At 46.2% G+C, this 15,156-nt stretch overlaps 1 protein-coding gene across 1 annotated transcript in view; it reads right to left on the reverse strand.

Moving 5' to 3' along the window:
* LOC147717787 (complement factor B-like) overlaps positions 1-15,156 on the reverse strand; it is a 590,914-nt gene that overhangs the window by 18,838 nt on the left and 556,920 nt on the right. Inside the window, exon 17 of the mRNA XM_086924575.1 lies at positions 405-454. Within this exon, the coding sequence (XP_086780701.1) occupies positions 405-454 (50 nt within the window). The remainder of the gene's footprint in view (positions 1-404; positions 455-15,156) is intronic.

Raw genomic sequence — 15,156 nt, forward strand, 5'->3', positions numbered from 1 at the left:
TGCTAAAGATGGTCTCCATTAGTGGTCCGTATCTATTTTTTGTGACACGTACCAGGCCATCTCATAGTTTAAAAGACTAACAAAATGAAGGGAAGTAGATGGTGAGGAACCAAATGTTTTGGGGGAGAGGCAGAAGAACCTTAACCATGGAGTAGAAACCCAATCAGTTAAGGAGGTGGGAGGACAAGGATTAAGACCACCTGACTCACCATTAGAGTAAGTTGATGTCAATTTTCTATAGCTGCATGGCCGTAAAATCACTGGGAAGAGCTATGTGTAAGTCTACAGGATGATTCCCTCTAGTTTGGAATAGCCCACCAAAATTCTCATTTTACATAGTAAACAAAACGTAACGCAACTTTTGCAAAATGGTGCAAAACAGAGTACAGTGTTAAAAGACCAACCTGAATATATCGCTGCCTGTGATTTATAACCAGGGGCCCTCCAGAGTCACCTGAAAGACAGGGAATATGAATGAACAAGAACATTTGTATATAATATAATACAGTCTAAATTACGCCCTGCCATTATTGGAACATTTGAAACCTCCGTGATGTTTGCTTTTTAAAGCTTATGCCGCAATACCCTGAGAATAAAACTGTTTGTGCTCAATAAATCAAAGTTAGTCTGGTGACCTATACTGCACTCCATAGCTTGGTCACATGTTCTTTTTAGGCACATCAGAAAGTCATCTGTTCCAAGTTTATAAAACTCATCATGAGGTTTGCTTTTACAATACAGCTTCTATGCTGCAGGTATCAAAGACGTACAGTTTTGGTTTATTGACCCCACACGCAACAACTATTGCTGCCTTGCATACCGTGCTCCACAGTAGGAACATTCATGTGCATCCACTGCCGATTCACCCCACCCCAGCACTGACCAACACCACATCAAAAAGCATCACACCAGAGTCAGATGTCAATAACCCCACCGACGGAACAACTCAACTGCATCTGATCAACGCCAGATCGTGCTGCAAACAAGACCACAAATCTGGACACCATCTACATCCTCGCCCCGTCGTGACCTTCATTACGGAGACCAGGCTCACCCCCCACATCGGGCCCAGACATCGCCATGGAAACACCTACCAGCTACAAGATGAAACACCGTGAGGACACCAACAGACACAGAGGTGGCATCACCATCGCACACAAGGAATCAATCACCTGCACCATCACCATTACCAATGACAAATACCACGGCAATCATGGAACACATGAACCTCCAGCTTTGCACGGACACCAAAACCACCATCAAAGGTACCCTCACATACAGCCCACCTGGACCACGAACTGGCCTTAGCAACGCCATGGCTTAATTCATCACCCCGCTCGCCATCGAATCCACACAACGAGTCTTCCTGGGAGACCTCAACTTCCACGTGGATGATTCCTACGACATCAGCTCCACCAACCTCCTGGAAGGAATAGATAACATCGGCCTCAAGCCAGTGGTCACCGAACCCACACACATAGCAGGACACAGACTAGACCCCATTTTTAGGTCTCGCATAGAGCAGCGCATGCGCTGTTTCTACGAGGCATGAAGTAATCAGTATTACTAGTTAAACTCCACCCATTGCATTTCTCTTTGCTTCCTCACTTATCATTGGTGAAATCTGGGATTGCTCTTCTTAACTTGCTCTTTGTTGGCTGGTGGTCCGACACGTCACTTCCGGTTTGCTCCGTTTCTGGAGGAAGCAGCATCGATCAACTACTGTTAACTTGCGCAGCTGGACGGCATCTTTTAATGTAAGCACTATTTTGGTTTTTTTTCCAAGGCGTCTGGTTTGCGCCCCTCGTTTCTTACGGAGAAAGCGTGATGTAAACAAGCGTCTGCCGTGTTACTTTATACCTCATGGGTAGCTTCCTTCTTTTTATGACCCAATATTACAGACATTTGATAGAATTATACCCCTTGCCTTCCTGTTTAAGTAAACAGCTCCTACTCGGACGCAGTCCTGGACGGAGTCAGTCCTGGGAGTCGGGCCATATCTGCGGGCGCCGAGGCACAGGGGTCAGTTCCTCAGCATCACCAGTCACCCTCATACACCAGGCTCCAGCAGACATACATGGAACAGACCATTTAGGGTCATAGCCATGACACAGACACTCAGGCGCCGTGGCTCGGGTGCATACACAAGCGCCGCAAACTGAATGCGACCCCAGTGTGCATGCCACCAGCATGCGCACACTCCGGCACTTACAGCGAATGAACAGACATGCCCAAGAAGCCACCCTGGAACATCAGCAGATTAGAGCCACAATCGGACTGAAGAAAAACGCCACAGGGCAATCCGTTCAGCCCATCCTTTCCAGGTCCTTACACTTAAACTCTACCTGGCCTCCGGTGTGACCATTTCCTGCTGAGCTACAGCGCGCATCGACTTATATATACAGCGTGGCACGAGAACGCAGTCAGAATGCGCACACGCTCTTTTATAAGATACGGAATCGCGCACATATCTATGTGGACTGAAATATACGACACACACACCTTGGCATAAAGCGCCTAAACGCGGCATCAAGCGCTCACTGCGGCATCGCCATGATGATAGTGACTGGCCACCTGACTGTCATGCTGTGCTGGATCGGGCTTTGCAGTGTTTTGACCCAGAAACCAGTTGAAGGTGAGTACAAGCATTTTTTTCAGTTTTGCAATGCCTGTCTCTTACTGTACTATCGCTCGAAATGACAATCTTGTTGCTGTTAGTTTCTCTGTGGCATTTGGTGTCTATCACCTTCATATGTACCACACCATGATTCGAGCCAGGTCGTTACAGTGGTGTAGTCCCTTTTTTTTTGTTATTTGCAGTTTTATTTAGCGCAAACTCAACCCGAAGGTATTGGAGCACTATACATAACCACCTGACAGTGTTTACTCTTGTCATCAGAAGTTCCTGCCTGGGTGTGTATTTCCTGGCAACCTTCAGGCACTTGCCTTCAGTTTTGTCTGTGGTTTTCACCTCAGGTGCATCTGATGGGCTGGATGGGCTATTCCATAGTTGGTAGTTTTCCTGCGACCTGGAGGTGACTGTCCGTACCAGGGCCGGCGCTAGGCATGGGCAGCATAGGCAGCTGCCTAGGGCCTCGCACTCAGCCCACCAGCATGGGGCCATGCACTGGTGGTGTGTCCTGTTGTTTCCCTGGCGATCCATTTGAGAAAGGTGTCGCCTTACAATTAAGGTCCATTGGAGGGGCCCCCCTCCGCGTGCTTCTCAGGGATGGTGTCTGGAGGCGTATGGGGGGGAGACGCTCCCTTCAATTGAAAGGAGACACATTCACAGTCACTGTGGGAGGCCCATTGTCCAGCATTTTGGCGCCCCCACAGTTTTAACTTTTAGCCCACAAGCAATTCTCACACCTATCGGACTGAAGGTGTGAGAAATGCTTGTGGGCTGAAAGTTAAAACTGTGGGGGGCGCCAAAATGTTGGACAATAGGCCTCCCACAGTGTCTGTGAATGGTCTCCTTGCAAGGGGCCACTTATCTACATTAGAGGGGCCTCGCACATTCATTTTTAGCCCAGGGTCTCCCAAACCCTAGAACCAGCCATGGTCCGTACCTCTGGTTTTCATGTGGGTTTGGAGCGTTTGGCTAATCTAGGTTTTTTCCCCTGTAGGTTTGAAATCTCTGTCTCTGGGCATGTTTTCTTGCACATTGGCCCGCCTGTTCGCAGTCATCAGATCTTCACTCTTAGCTCAATGTGCCCGTCTACTGTTTATGCTTAGTGCTGTCTTGTTAGGGTGCCCGAGTCCCGGTTGGCTTGAAGTGCCTGTGCCCAGGCTGCGGATGGCCTGTATGGTTAAAGTGCTTGCATAGAGGCTGATGCTTTGCCGTGGTCTTGACATCCTCCGGTCCCTGCTGTGGATGTGTGGGTTTAACGTTCTTGAACATAGACTGTGGTTCTACTTTGGGGTTAAAAAGGGCATTTTTGTTCCCGGGGTTTTATATAGCGCAAACTAGACTCGAAGCGATTTCTCTTGTATATACGACGCTAGTGTTGTTTCTTAACGAGCATTTAGTTATTTTCTTGTTTAATAACAGCCTCTCTCGCGAGTCGGGTCCGCCTTTTGCAAGGGCTTGTTGCTGATATTTTGAGCTGGGCCACAACGCTGCAGGGACTCGAAGCGCTGGCTGTGTTGGTCGGTTTGTGCTTCATTGCAGGAGACTTCTCCTCTGAGGTATATTTCCAGGTACCTTATTACGCATTGCTTGTGCAAACCACTGCCCCCCCCGCCCTCTTTAACTGTTCACATTTGTATAGGCCCGTTTACACATTTCCACTGAATTCATAGCTTGGGAACCAGGTTCAAGTCCCAACGTCGGCTGTGATTCTGGACAAATCACGTAATCTCTCCGTGAATGTGTCCTTAACTGGTGCTCATGAAATAGATATAGAAAAGAAGGAAAAGACACGCATCCTTTCACATGCCCTCAATACGCCTTAACTCTATCTGCGTGGATTTACATTCCCAAACAAGACCCATATGTTCTCTAGAGAGCGACAGCAATCTTTAGAGCTATGCGCCTGCTTTCAGTTTCTAACCAGAGGCTATTCGTCTCTCTTCCGTTACCCCTCCCTCATTGTCGCACCCTTTTCACTGCCACTACAATAAGGTGCCCGCGTTTACCAAACAGCATGCATGCTGGCCGCCTGTCTCTTCTTGGCGAATGTGACAATTACAGTACAAGTACTTAGCAACAAAGTCACACGCACGCTCTGCACAAGCATGTTACTAAGCAGCATAACAAAAAAAAACAAGCATTTTTTGCTTTTGTACCGGCACTCCAAAGATATCAGAGCGCTGGCTCGAACTAGGTTCCCCTGCATCAAAGTCACCCGCTCCAGCCATTATGTCAGATCCTCTTTGTTGCCCTGGTCTGCCTGATCCATCCTCCCCGCACTAATCACAGGATCAGGCATAACGGGATCAGCATCAGAGTTGCCAGATTGTTAGGGTGACCAGGCGTCCCGGATTTGCCACGACGGTCCCGTTTTTCACCAGCTGTCCGGGCAGATTTCGAGAAATTTAGCTCACGTCCCGGTTTTTGGAGAGGGTTGACTACAAACTGGGGGAGGTGTTTTTTTATGTTTTACAAAGCAGGTAGCAGTTGTTCCAAGCAAACAATTTAATTCACAGGCAACCTACTGGGTTTAAAAATTGCATCTTATGTATGTTCTTACTGCCTGTTTTGTAATTCTTTGCTGAGAAGCTCTGTCATTCTGTGTGCTCACTTGAGGAAAAGTAATAGTCCTTCTACAGATTGTGCCATATCCCGCACACATGGGTGGTCTTTTTCCCATTTGTGCGGGACAAAGCTCACCTCCTGGTAACAGATTTTTGGGCTAATTGTGCCCTGTGTGCCATTTTACCAGATGAGGTAGTGCCTCGATGTGTCTAGTTGCACACTGCCCTCTGAGGCAGAGCTCAGCAGACTGCTTTCCTTGGTCTGTCTCCTTGCCTTAGGCAGGCTCAAGCCCTCCTCTTTCCGAGACCAGCCGCCTTCCAGATCACAAACTGCGAGGCAGAGCAGCCTATCACAGGCACACATACAATAATGACATAAGTAGTAACTTAAGGCGCGAGGACACATCATGCGCCTTAATGTACTTGTGTTATTTTTGGCACCATCCCCCAGTGGTGCTTGGTGACAGGGTCGTTATTCTCATTTAGTGCGTGAAAACGCTGCAAATGAGGGCCCTGTTTGAGCGAGGCAGCTTCTAAAGGGGTGGTGTCTAGAATTCTACCTCTGTAAACAGGGACCTAATTTGACCTCCACATTTTTTTTTTAAATTTAATCTTTATTGTTTAGTTAATTAAAACCATAACAAGTTTCCTATTCAAGGGGGAGGAGCTACGTCAGCAAGCAAGATGGCTGCTTAGGCTCCCGGCTCCGCCGACCTCCGTAACCCGCCACGATATCCTGTACATTATCCTGACTTTACGTCTAGTCTCTGTGTGCATGAACTGTTCTGCACTCCGATGGTGAAATCCGTAAACTTTTATCGGCGTGTTTGACGAAGTTCCATCGAGTTGAAGTTTGCGGCCTACTCCAGCGGTGAAGCCGGGGCCTGGAGTACTTTCACAGCCGGGCTGTAGTGCAACAACATCGGCCAGGGACTCGGGCTGGGTCCGGTCGACCGGAGCGGAGGCTTTAATTCAGCCCGAAATTGGCAGCAATCGTTTTCATTGCTCAGCATCGACCGAGGGGTGAGTCAGCTTACTGCCGGCAGCGGGTGGGGGCCCCCGTCCCGCGGACCCGGTTTGCGCCCGCCGGGGTTTGGTGGTTCGGGGTTTCTGGCCTGCGGCCTTAACTGGGTTGACCGTGGCTGCGGACAAAGACTGGTCACCCTTCGCATTTGCACGTTCGTGGTCCTGTCTGTCCCCCCCGAGGATGCCAGATTCACCCGGGGAGGTGATTGTGACTGATATTGGGCATGAGAATATGGATCGAACGGTGCATGAGCCATCGCTGAGGTCAATTCTGGCAGAACTTTGGGCATTTCGCTCACATGTGGATACTCTGTTGAGCAAATTGGACACGCGCCTATCTGCAATGCTCCTGGTGGAACAGGAATCTACAGCCATTCATACCGCGGCCATTTTGACTCCGTGCGAGCACCCCGTGAGGAACAAAGTATTGGAACCATCGGATGGTGCCCTGGGAAACGGTGTTCCCGAGGATGTCATGGTATTGCTGAACCTTCCATTACCACCGGCTTTGGAGGTAACGTCAGGCGTTCCCCTCCCGGAGACTTTTGTTTGTGACTTTCCATTAATTTTGTGGTCATTTTCTCCTTTCCTGGTGACGCTACGACTCCTGTGCAAGACACATTGGGACTGTTCAACTAGGAGGGAGAGTTTGTCTGCGTCTACAGTTCCTGTGGACTCCCTGCCTGCCGGTAGCCATGGGCTGCTTTCTGATGACTCTCTTCTTCTTTAATGCTTCTTTGTGTGCCTTTGGGTCTCGCTGGGAGGGGTTCGTGTTCTTGTTCGGAAGGGCCAAGGTTAAGATTGACTGGGTTGGGAAGGGTTGGCGTGGCTTTCATAAGTGTTGGCCCTGCAACTGTTTGCTCTAAGAGGCTAGGCGGTGTCTCACGGTACCCTCTAATTTCTTCTATATTGTTGTCTTAAACTTGTCTTTTAGTGATAGGGGGTGGCTGTTTCTGGCGGGGGGTCTAAAGGGGCTGGGAGCCCACATGGATATGCTCTCCTCCGTTCTCTCTCCTACCTTTGGGGTTTTAGTTATTAGGGGCGACAGGCACGCTGCTAGTGGGGTCAGGCTGTAGCCATTCGCAGGGGTGCAGGGTGGGGGGCTGGAGGTTTTTTTTTTATTTTGCCTTTTTTATTTTCTATGGCCTTTCTTTCTTTCTCTCTCTTTCTTAAAGGATCAGAATAGCTACGAATCATTCGGATTCTTATTGTGTGCTTGTATTTCGTGCTTATGCTCTTATGATATCCTGATTTCTGGGCGGGCAAGCTCCGAGTACTGGCGCAACATGGAATGTATATTGTGTGTTCTTTTGTACCGATCTAAATGCTCTGGCGCCAATTCTCCATTATAGTGGTTATTACATGCATATCCTGTTTCTTGCCCTGTCCCCCGCATTCTGTTTGATTGTATGGCACCTGATCCTCTCTTATAAAATATAAAATGACACCTCTGTCTCATCCTGGAACCCAGTTGTGCATTCTAATACAAGTTTTTATCCTGAATCGCTGCCGGACCTCTGGGTTGTCGGCTGATGAGCTGTGTCATACTGTGATATCGGAGATTTTAATTTGTCTAGCGGCCGGCCCCCGCGGTTGTAGGCCCATACTTGTATTTTTACTGAATGCTACAATAAAGGTTTTTCAAAAAAAAAAAGTTTCCTATTCAGTTCACAAGCCACTGTTTAAAAATAAGATTGCATAAAAGAGAAATGTTCAAAAGTTAAATTGCAGCAAAAATACAATCCAAAAACGGAAAAATATAAAACTTTAGATGTCAAAGAATACGTAAACCTGGAACATAATACATTTTAAAATCTTAAATTGCTTTCAGGCGTTTTTCAAAGGCAAGCAGGAACTTTATCATTTTACAGTTTATTTGTGAGTCCATTGAATCCAAACAGCAAATGACTGCTGTCCTGCATGTACGCAGTCTGTTAACCAAGAAGCAGTTCTTTAAAAAGTGCATTCGCTCTTGATTCAACTTCTTGCAATGACATGTAATATGAATTAGGTCTTTCTTAATATGACCGCAGAGCCGACAGGCGATGGATGGTAGTAGTTTCCAAGCAGCCTCGTCTGCCAACGTTGGATATTTACCAAATCTTAGGGCCATCAACCTTTTTTTAATAAAGAGTGCATAAGTAGAAGCCATATAAGATGACGGAGTAAGTGATTTATAACTGTTAATCACGGCCCAAGCATGAGAGCGATGGGAAAAGATTTCCTTATCAGTTATCAATGAATGGAACTTGGCAGCTTTATTTATTGCCTGTTTGAATGAGGTAAATGGCAAATTGTTATCCCAAAGCTCTGCAGTACATGTTAATTTCAATGCGCTGGACACAAATTTGTTTGCTTCAGATTTTTTTTGTGTTTCAAATTCCTGCCATAGAAATTTGTTTAAATTATTATCGATGGCATTCTTCTTAATCCGGTACCAAACCTTAATACATGTATACAGTCTGCCCACTGTCTCATTCATAAGACCAAATTCTAATCGCACTTGCGCTGGTGAAGCAGAACTAGGAAGTTGGAAGACCCTCTTGTAGATTTTGGTGATTAAATTGTTTAAAAGAGCGGAATCCTTACCATGCATTGCAACACTTGCATAAGCTAGAGTGGGAAGTGCTTTACTGGCAATTACAGATAGTAATGGTTTAAAAGATGGACCCTCCAATTTTTTTGACAGGGTACTGAATGCAAAAATTAAGGCTCCGGCTCGGTGTATCAAGTAATTTTTCTGGTCTTTTAACACTAGTTTTTCATCAATGAAGTATCCCAGATCTTTATAATTTGATACCCTTTCCAGCCTTTTTCCTTCAAAACAGATGTTGCAATCGATTGAGCGTCGATTGGTGATTAGCATTGTTTTAGTCTTGGATAAATTCAGAGACAATTTATTAACGGACAAGAAAGCAGAGAGTGCGGTTAGCAACCTAGACATACCAACTTTTGTTAAGCTCATGAGGACAATGTCATCAGCATATGCAAGGTGACTAAGCTGCAAATTGCCTAATTTTGGTGGGTGAGCATTGCAGATGTTTAATTTGCCGGAGAGATCCGAGAGAAATAAGTTGAATAGATGTGGAGCCAAGACACAGCCTTGTTTTAGGCCAGATCTTGTAAACACTTTCCTTGATAAACGGGAACCATCGCCTAATTTTACCTGTGTCCATGTGTCTGAGTAAAAGAGTAGCAGGCCCCGCAATATGCTCTCCGGAATAGCCCATGCTCTCAGTTTTGCCCATAATAGGTCCCGATCCACACTGTCAAATCCGGCTTGCAGATCTATGAAGCATAAGTTCAGCTCTTGTTTTGTGCGCTGACATTTTTCAGCAATCATGGTGATGGATAAAATATTTGAAATCGTGCCGATCCCCTCTCTAAAACCTGTTTGGTTGATTGGGATCAGTTCTCTTTCTCCAGACCAAGTTACCAGATCTTTTAAGAGCAGTGATGCTAAATATTTTGCTACCACATCCTGCAGTGCAAGTAGTCGGTAGTTAAGTGGACTAGAGCTTTCACCACCTTTATATATAGGCATTATTATGGAGCCCTTGTCGTAAATATTTAATTTACCATCTTAATTTCTATGCAGGTAAGTACTTAATCAATAATAACTCAATCGGAAAGAAAGAAAACCGAGTCCGTGGTGTTAGAGTTCTTAGGGGTTTTATTCCTTAAAAAGGAATCATTCCGGAATTGGATATCATGTTCCTGCAACCACACGGGGTTCAGGAAGGGATAGAGCAATTTTTATTGACAATACATAGCTTATATACTTAATTTTCATCATAGAAAGCAATGTAGTAGGCGTAACAGCTGAGAGTAGACAAGATAACAGCATCCACGTGTTACTAGTACGTAATCAGAAGGCGTGGACTAGGCGTAACTGGAGGTGTGCTCTAGAAACGTCATAGGTAGGTGTCACATGTGGGTGGCACTAAAACAGAAATGTTGCAATGTCAGCAAAAATCAGAGGCTTGGATGCGCGCGCAGCTGCATGACGTGTGATTTGGCGTGAAACTGGAGGGTGCAGGGGGCTTGACATTTACACTGACGGAAAGAGACAGAAGTCTGGCATGTCAGATCAACTTGTGCTTCTATCATATCTGATATCTGATGTTTAGGAACTGAGCTATCTGGGCGGAAAGGTCTCTGGGGCAGAAGCTATTCTATACTGACTGAGTGCGTGTATAAGCGCCTAAGTGTCTGCATGAGAAGCGTGGGGGCATGGGCCTTTCATGGGAGCATGGTAACAGAGGCTATGAATTACTTGCACGGAGACAGGCCACCCCTTTGGCGCTGCAGCTGGGGAATGTTTACTGAAACTAGTAGGCAGGAATGTATCTTCGAGGAGCGCAACAGATAACTCGAAGGTTGTAGTCAGTCTTGGCAGGCAGCAGGCTGAGCTGAGCGTGGTGGATCGCGCTGGAAGTAAGGCAGAGTTCACAGGTACGGGGGCAGCCTGGGCTGAGGCTTTCAGAGTCAGAAGGAAGAAAAAGGCTCGATGGCAGAAATTCAGGGCCTACTTTGCCAGAGCTAAAAAAAAACATGTAGAGTACACTACAAAAAGACGTTGGCATAGCCTACTTAGGAACGGACTATCCAACCCATTCAGGGTGGGTCTGAAAGAGGACATGTTAACGTTGGACGCAAATGTATTTGCGTCTTCATAGCTGGCACAGGAGGGAAGTTACATGCACTTTAACTCGTACATGGAGACGGTGGGGTACACGATAGGGAACATAACTTGACCCAAAATTTATATTTCCTCATTCCCTCCTTGTTCCCTACGGACTCTTCATGATATATCGATCATCATGAACTGATCAGTCTGTTCTTGTAACATAATTTGTTCGTCTCTCTTCCGTTGTCTGTTTGAGAGAAAACTGGAATGTTCAATGCACGACGTGGCACACAGTCCACATATCGCCGGCCCACACTGCAGGCACAGGCAGCAACTGAATACTATGACAAGGCCAAAGCCTAGGAAGGATAGGATCTTCCATCCCCAAGCGGACAACGTTGTCCAGAACCAACCGGACCAAGTCCAGGTGCCTGGATTCTGATGTATTAAACTTGCAATTTTGTGAAGTCGTGTAATAGCTTTGTATACAGATGGCGCGTTTTCTGGAATGAAAACACAGCAACTTGACCCGATGACCTTACAGGCTCCACCTCTATCTGCCAAGATGACGTCAATAACAAGACGATTCTGAAGGACAACAACCCGCATGGCAGATTGCTCCTCTGTTAGGTTACCTAAGGCGGAGGCAGTTTCATGTACTACAGCTTCAAGTGTTCTAGTTAATCTACGTATTAGTTTACTGTTTTGGACGGGGCCTAAAAAGAAAAAGAATCCTTTATTAAAATCGGTGTATTGTTCCCATGCCGTTTCTGTATAGTCGACAAGCGAGAGATCTCTTCGGAATCTATTCTTTACTAGATTAGTGTTTCTGTGATAATCAGGGGGGGGCTAGAAAAACAGGTGGCAGAAGGAATGCAATATAACAGGTACCATCCCAATCTGGAGGCAGACGTATGTATGCGGTATGACCACAAACAAAATAAGAGTGATGGGTAGCTTTAAAGGACGATTTACCATGATCACTGAATTCGACCACAGTGGTACATTTACTATGACCTAAGTGTACTGAACCTTTCTTTCTGACACATAATTCACCAGTGACTGGTAATACTGACATAGCGGGCAGAGCTGGTGCAGCTTCGGATTCAACAGTAAGAATCATAAGGTTAATTGTGTAATTACTTAATCCATATACTTCATTTTCTAGATCAGTTCCTATTCTAATGGGGAGTCCCTCCTTATCAGGGTAACAGACGTTGAGCAGGACTAAGTTCAGGTTTCCCCAAACCCAGCTCCCGTCGAGAACAGCAATATCAGGATCTAAGGATTTAATTATTTTGAACCATGCACCACAGGAGCCGTTGTGAGTGAACGGGTACAGGAAGAGGGGCAGAGCTCCCTTGTAATTCTGGTAGGGAGGGAGTCGGCCACATATCCAACAGTTTGTAGCGTTGTTAGTCTGGTGGGAGTGATGTAACATACTAATGAATGTGTTGTTGCGCAGCGCAAGTCTGTAAGAAAGTTCATGTGGAGGTAACTCGCTAAAAGAATGTTCAACAGAAACATTGTAAGCAGATTGTTCACGCTTGAAAATAGGGCAATAGATTGGAAGAAGTACACTTGCAACAATGATCAGAATACTTAGAAAAAACATAATTAATAATGTCACTATACAGTGACTACGCAGCGATTTGCAGTATGTACGTTTCTTGAATTGTCTCTCTCTCTCTCTATCTCGATCTAGGGGATACATGTCAGAAACTATTTAACCGATTCACCTAGGGGAGGACTTAAACAATTAAACTGTCTGACTTGCTAGATCGAAGCTTGAGTCGATACTGCTCTTGGGGAGTTTTCTCTCGTTCAGGTAATTTAAAGTCACTAGGTTTAATACAGTCTTTGGTGGGGGTGGGCGAGTCAAGGTCTGGTTTCAGTTCGTTGCATAATTTAATATGACTCGTGTGGACCCACCCCTTTCTGCCCTCCAACTTCACTGCGGTCCTCGTAGTAAGAAGGACGGTCTTCGGTGCTTTCCAGCGGGGCTCCAGCGGGCTTTTCCTGTCAAAATTCCTCACTAGGACTATGTCGCCAGGACGGACATCATGTGGCTTTACATCAGTGTTGTCAGGAAATGCTGCGGCAACCTGTGAACGACATGATTGGAGTGCAGACATCAAGGAGGCAAGGTAATCTGTCAACATGTTACAATCAACATCGGTAATTTTCTTAGGAATGGGCGTCCCCCACATATTCGGTGGTCTGCCAAAGACCACTTCGTACGGGGATAGTCCTGATCTCGAATGTGCAACCATTCTCATATAGAACAGTGCAACTGGCAGGGCGACTATCCAGTCGACCCCTTTCTCCTGGCATATTTTGGCAAGGCGTATCTTAAGTGTCTGGTTATGCCTCTCTACAAGGCCTGCGGCTTCGGGATGTCGGACACAGTGGAATTTCCACTGATATCCTAGCAAAAGGGAGACATGCTTCATGAGTTCGGATGAGAACGGCTGTCCGTTATCTGAGTACACGACACGAGGCAGGCCGTATCGTGGGAAGAATTCCCGAACCAGCTGCTTGGCAGTGGTCGGGGCAGTGTAATCTGAGACTGGGTATGCTTCGGTCCAACGGGAAAGTGCACAAACAACTACGAGGACATATTTGAATCCTCAACAACGGTCCATCTGGATATAATCCATCTGGAGGACTTCAAAAGGGTGATCGGGAGGATGAAATCCACCTTGCTCTACAGGGACGCTTTTACCTGGATTGAACTGACAACAGATCATGCAAGTACGCACTTTCTGTTTTGCTGCCGCTCGTAAGTGTTTGTTGTACCAGAGATTCTGCAAACTGTCTAACATAGCTTTTTCTCCTAGATGTGCAGGACTATGTGCTGTATTTATCATGATTTGAACCATGGAGTCGGGGAGGAACCATGTAGGTTTTCCCTTTGTGACCCATCCTTGATCTGTCTGGATCCCTCCTAGTTCAGTCCATTTCTTTATTTCATCTGAAGTGGCATGCGTCTGGATATCGATTACGTCTAGGGTGGGATCCCTGACTGACATACACTGAGTTGGTACTATTGTCTTTGTCACATCAGTAGTCTGGGTGTGAGTCAATGCTGTATGTTTCGCTGTCTGGTCTGCCAGGTCGTTACCCTGGGAAACAGAATCTGTAACCTTAGTATGTGCTTTACACTTCATGACTGATATGCCCGAGGGCAAATGTATTGCCTCTAATAATGCTTGAATGAGGGGACCGTGTTGGATCTTGGCACCATGAGAGGTCAAAAAACCTCTTTCTTGCCATAACATGCCGAAGTCGTGTACAACTCCGAACGCATAGCGGGAATCAGTGTATATGTTAACATTTCTGTTCCTGGCTAGAATACAAGCTCGGGTCAGAGCGATGAGCTCCGCCGCTTGAGCAGACAATGTGTCAATACGGTGTGTTTCTTTAACTTCAGTTCCAGTGGTCACTGCATATGCGGCCACTAATTCTCCTGTACTTGTTCTCATGCATGAACCGTCCACATAAAGTGTCAGGTCTGGATTTGTCAGTGGAACATCTGTTAGGTCTCGTCAAGGTTTTGTTACTGTATTAATGATCTCTATGCAATCATGCGGTGTTGGATCGGTCATAAGTGCAGGTAACAATGTTGCGGGGTTCAGGATGCTACAGCGTCTGATTTCTATGTGTGGCTGGAATAGTGTCAATTCATAACCTGTCAGTCGTGCTATGGTCAAGTGTTGAGTCTGGGTTCTGTTTAAAAGAACCTCTACAGAATGTGGAACTTGAACTGTTAATGGATGTCCTAAAACAATTGAATCGCTCTGTCTGATTGCTAATGCTGTTGCTGCTACTGATTTTAAGCACGCAGGGAGTGCCTGGGCTACTGAATCCAATGTACTTGAAAAATAAGCGCAAGGCTTATATGAACCTGCTTGGTCTTGAGTGAGGACAGAAAGTGCTGTACCCTCACGTTCTGTAACAAAAAGTGTAAAAGGTTTGCTGTAACATGGTGCCGCTAGAACTGGTGCTTGACATAATGCTTTCTTTAATTCCTCAAAGGCTTGTGTATGTTCCTGAGTCCAGGGAAGGACAGTCGAAGCCGCTGCCTCCTGTGTTGTTAACTGAATGAGTGGTTTGGCTAGAAATGCATACTGAGGAATCCATTGTCTACAGTACGAGGTGAGGCCTATGAAGGCCCGCACTTCCTTTTGTGTCTGGGGTTGAGGCATATTTGCAATTAACTGAATGCGATCGGGAGTGAGCTGTCTCCCCACTTTGGACAGCAAGTGACCCAAGTACACAACTTGCTGAACACAGAATTGTAG

The sequence above is a fragment of the Lissotriton vulgaris genome, chromosome 5, assembly GCF_964263255.1.
Source record: "Lissotriton vulgaris chromosome 5, aLisVul1.2, whole genome shotgun sequence".
Lineage (NCBI taxonomy): Eukaryota > Metazoa > Chordata > Amphibia > Caudata > Salamandridae > Lissotriton > Lissotriton vulgaris.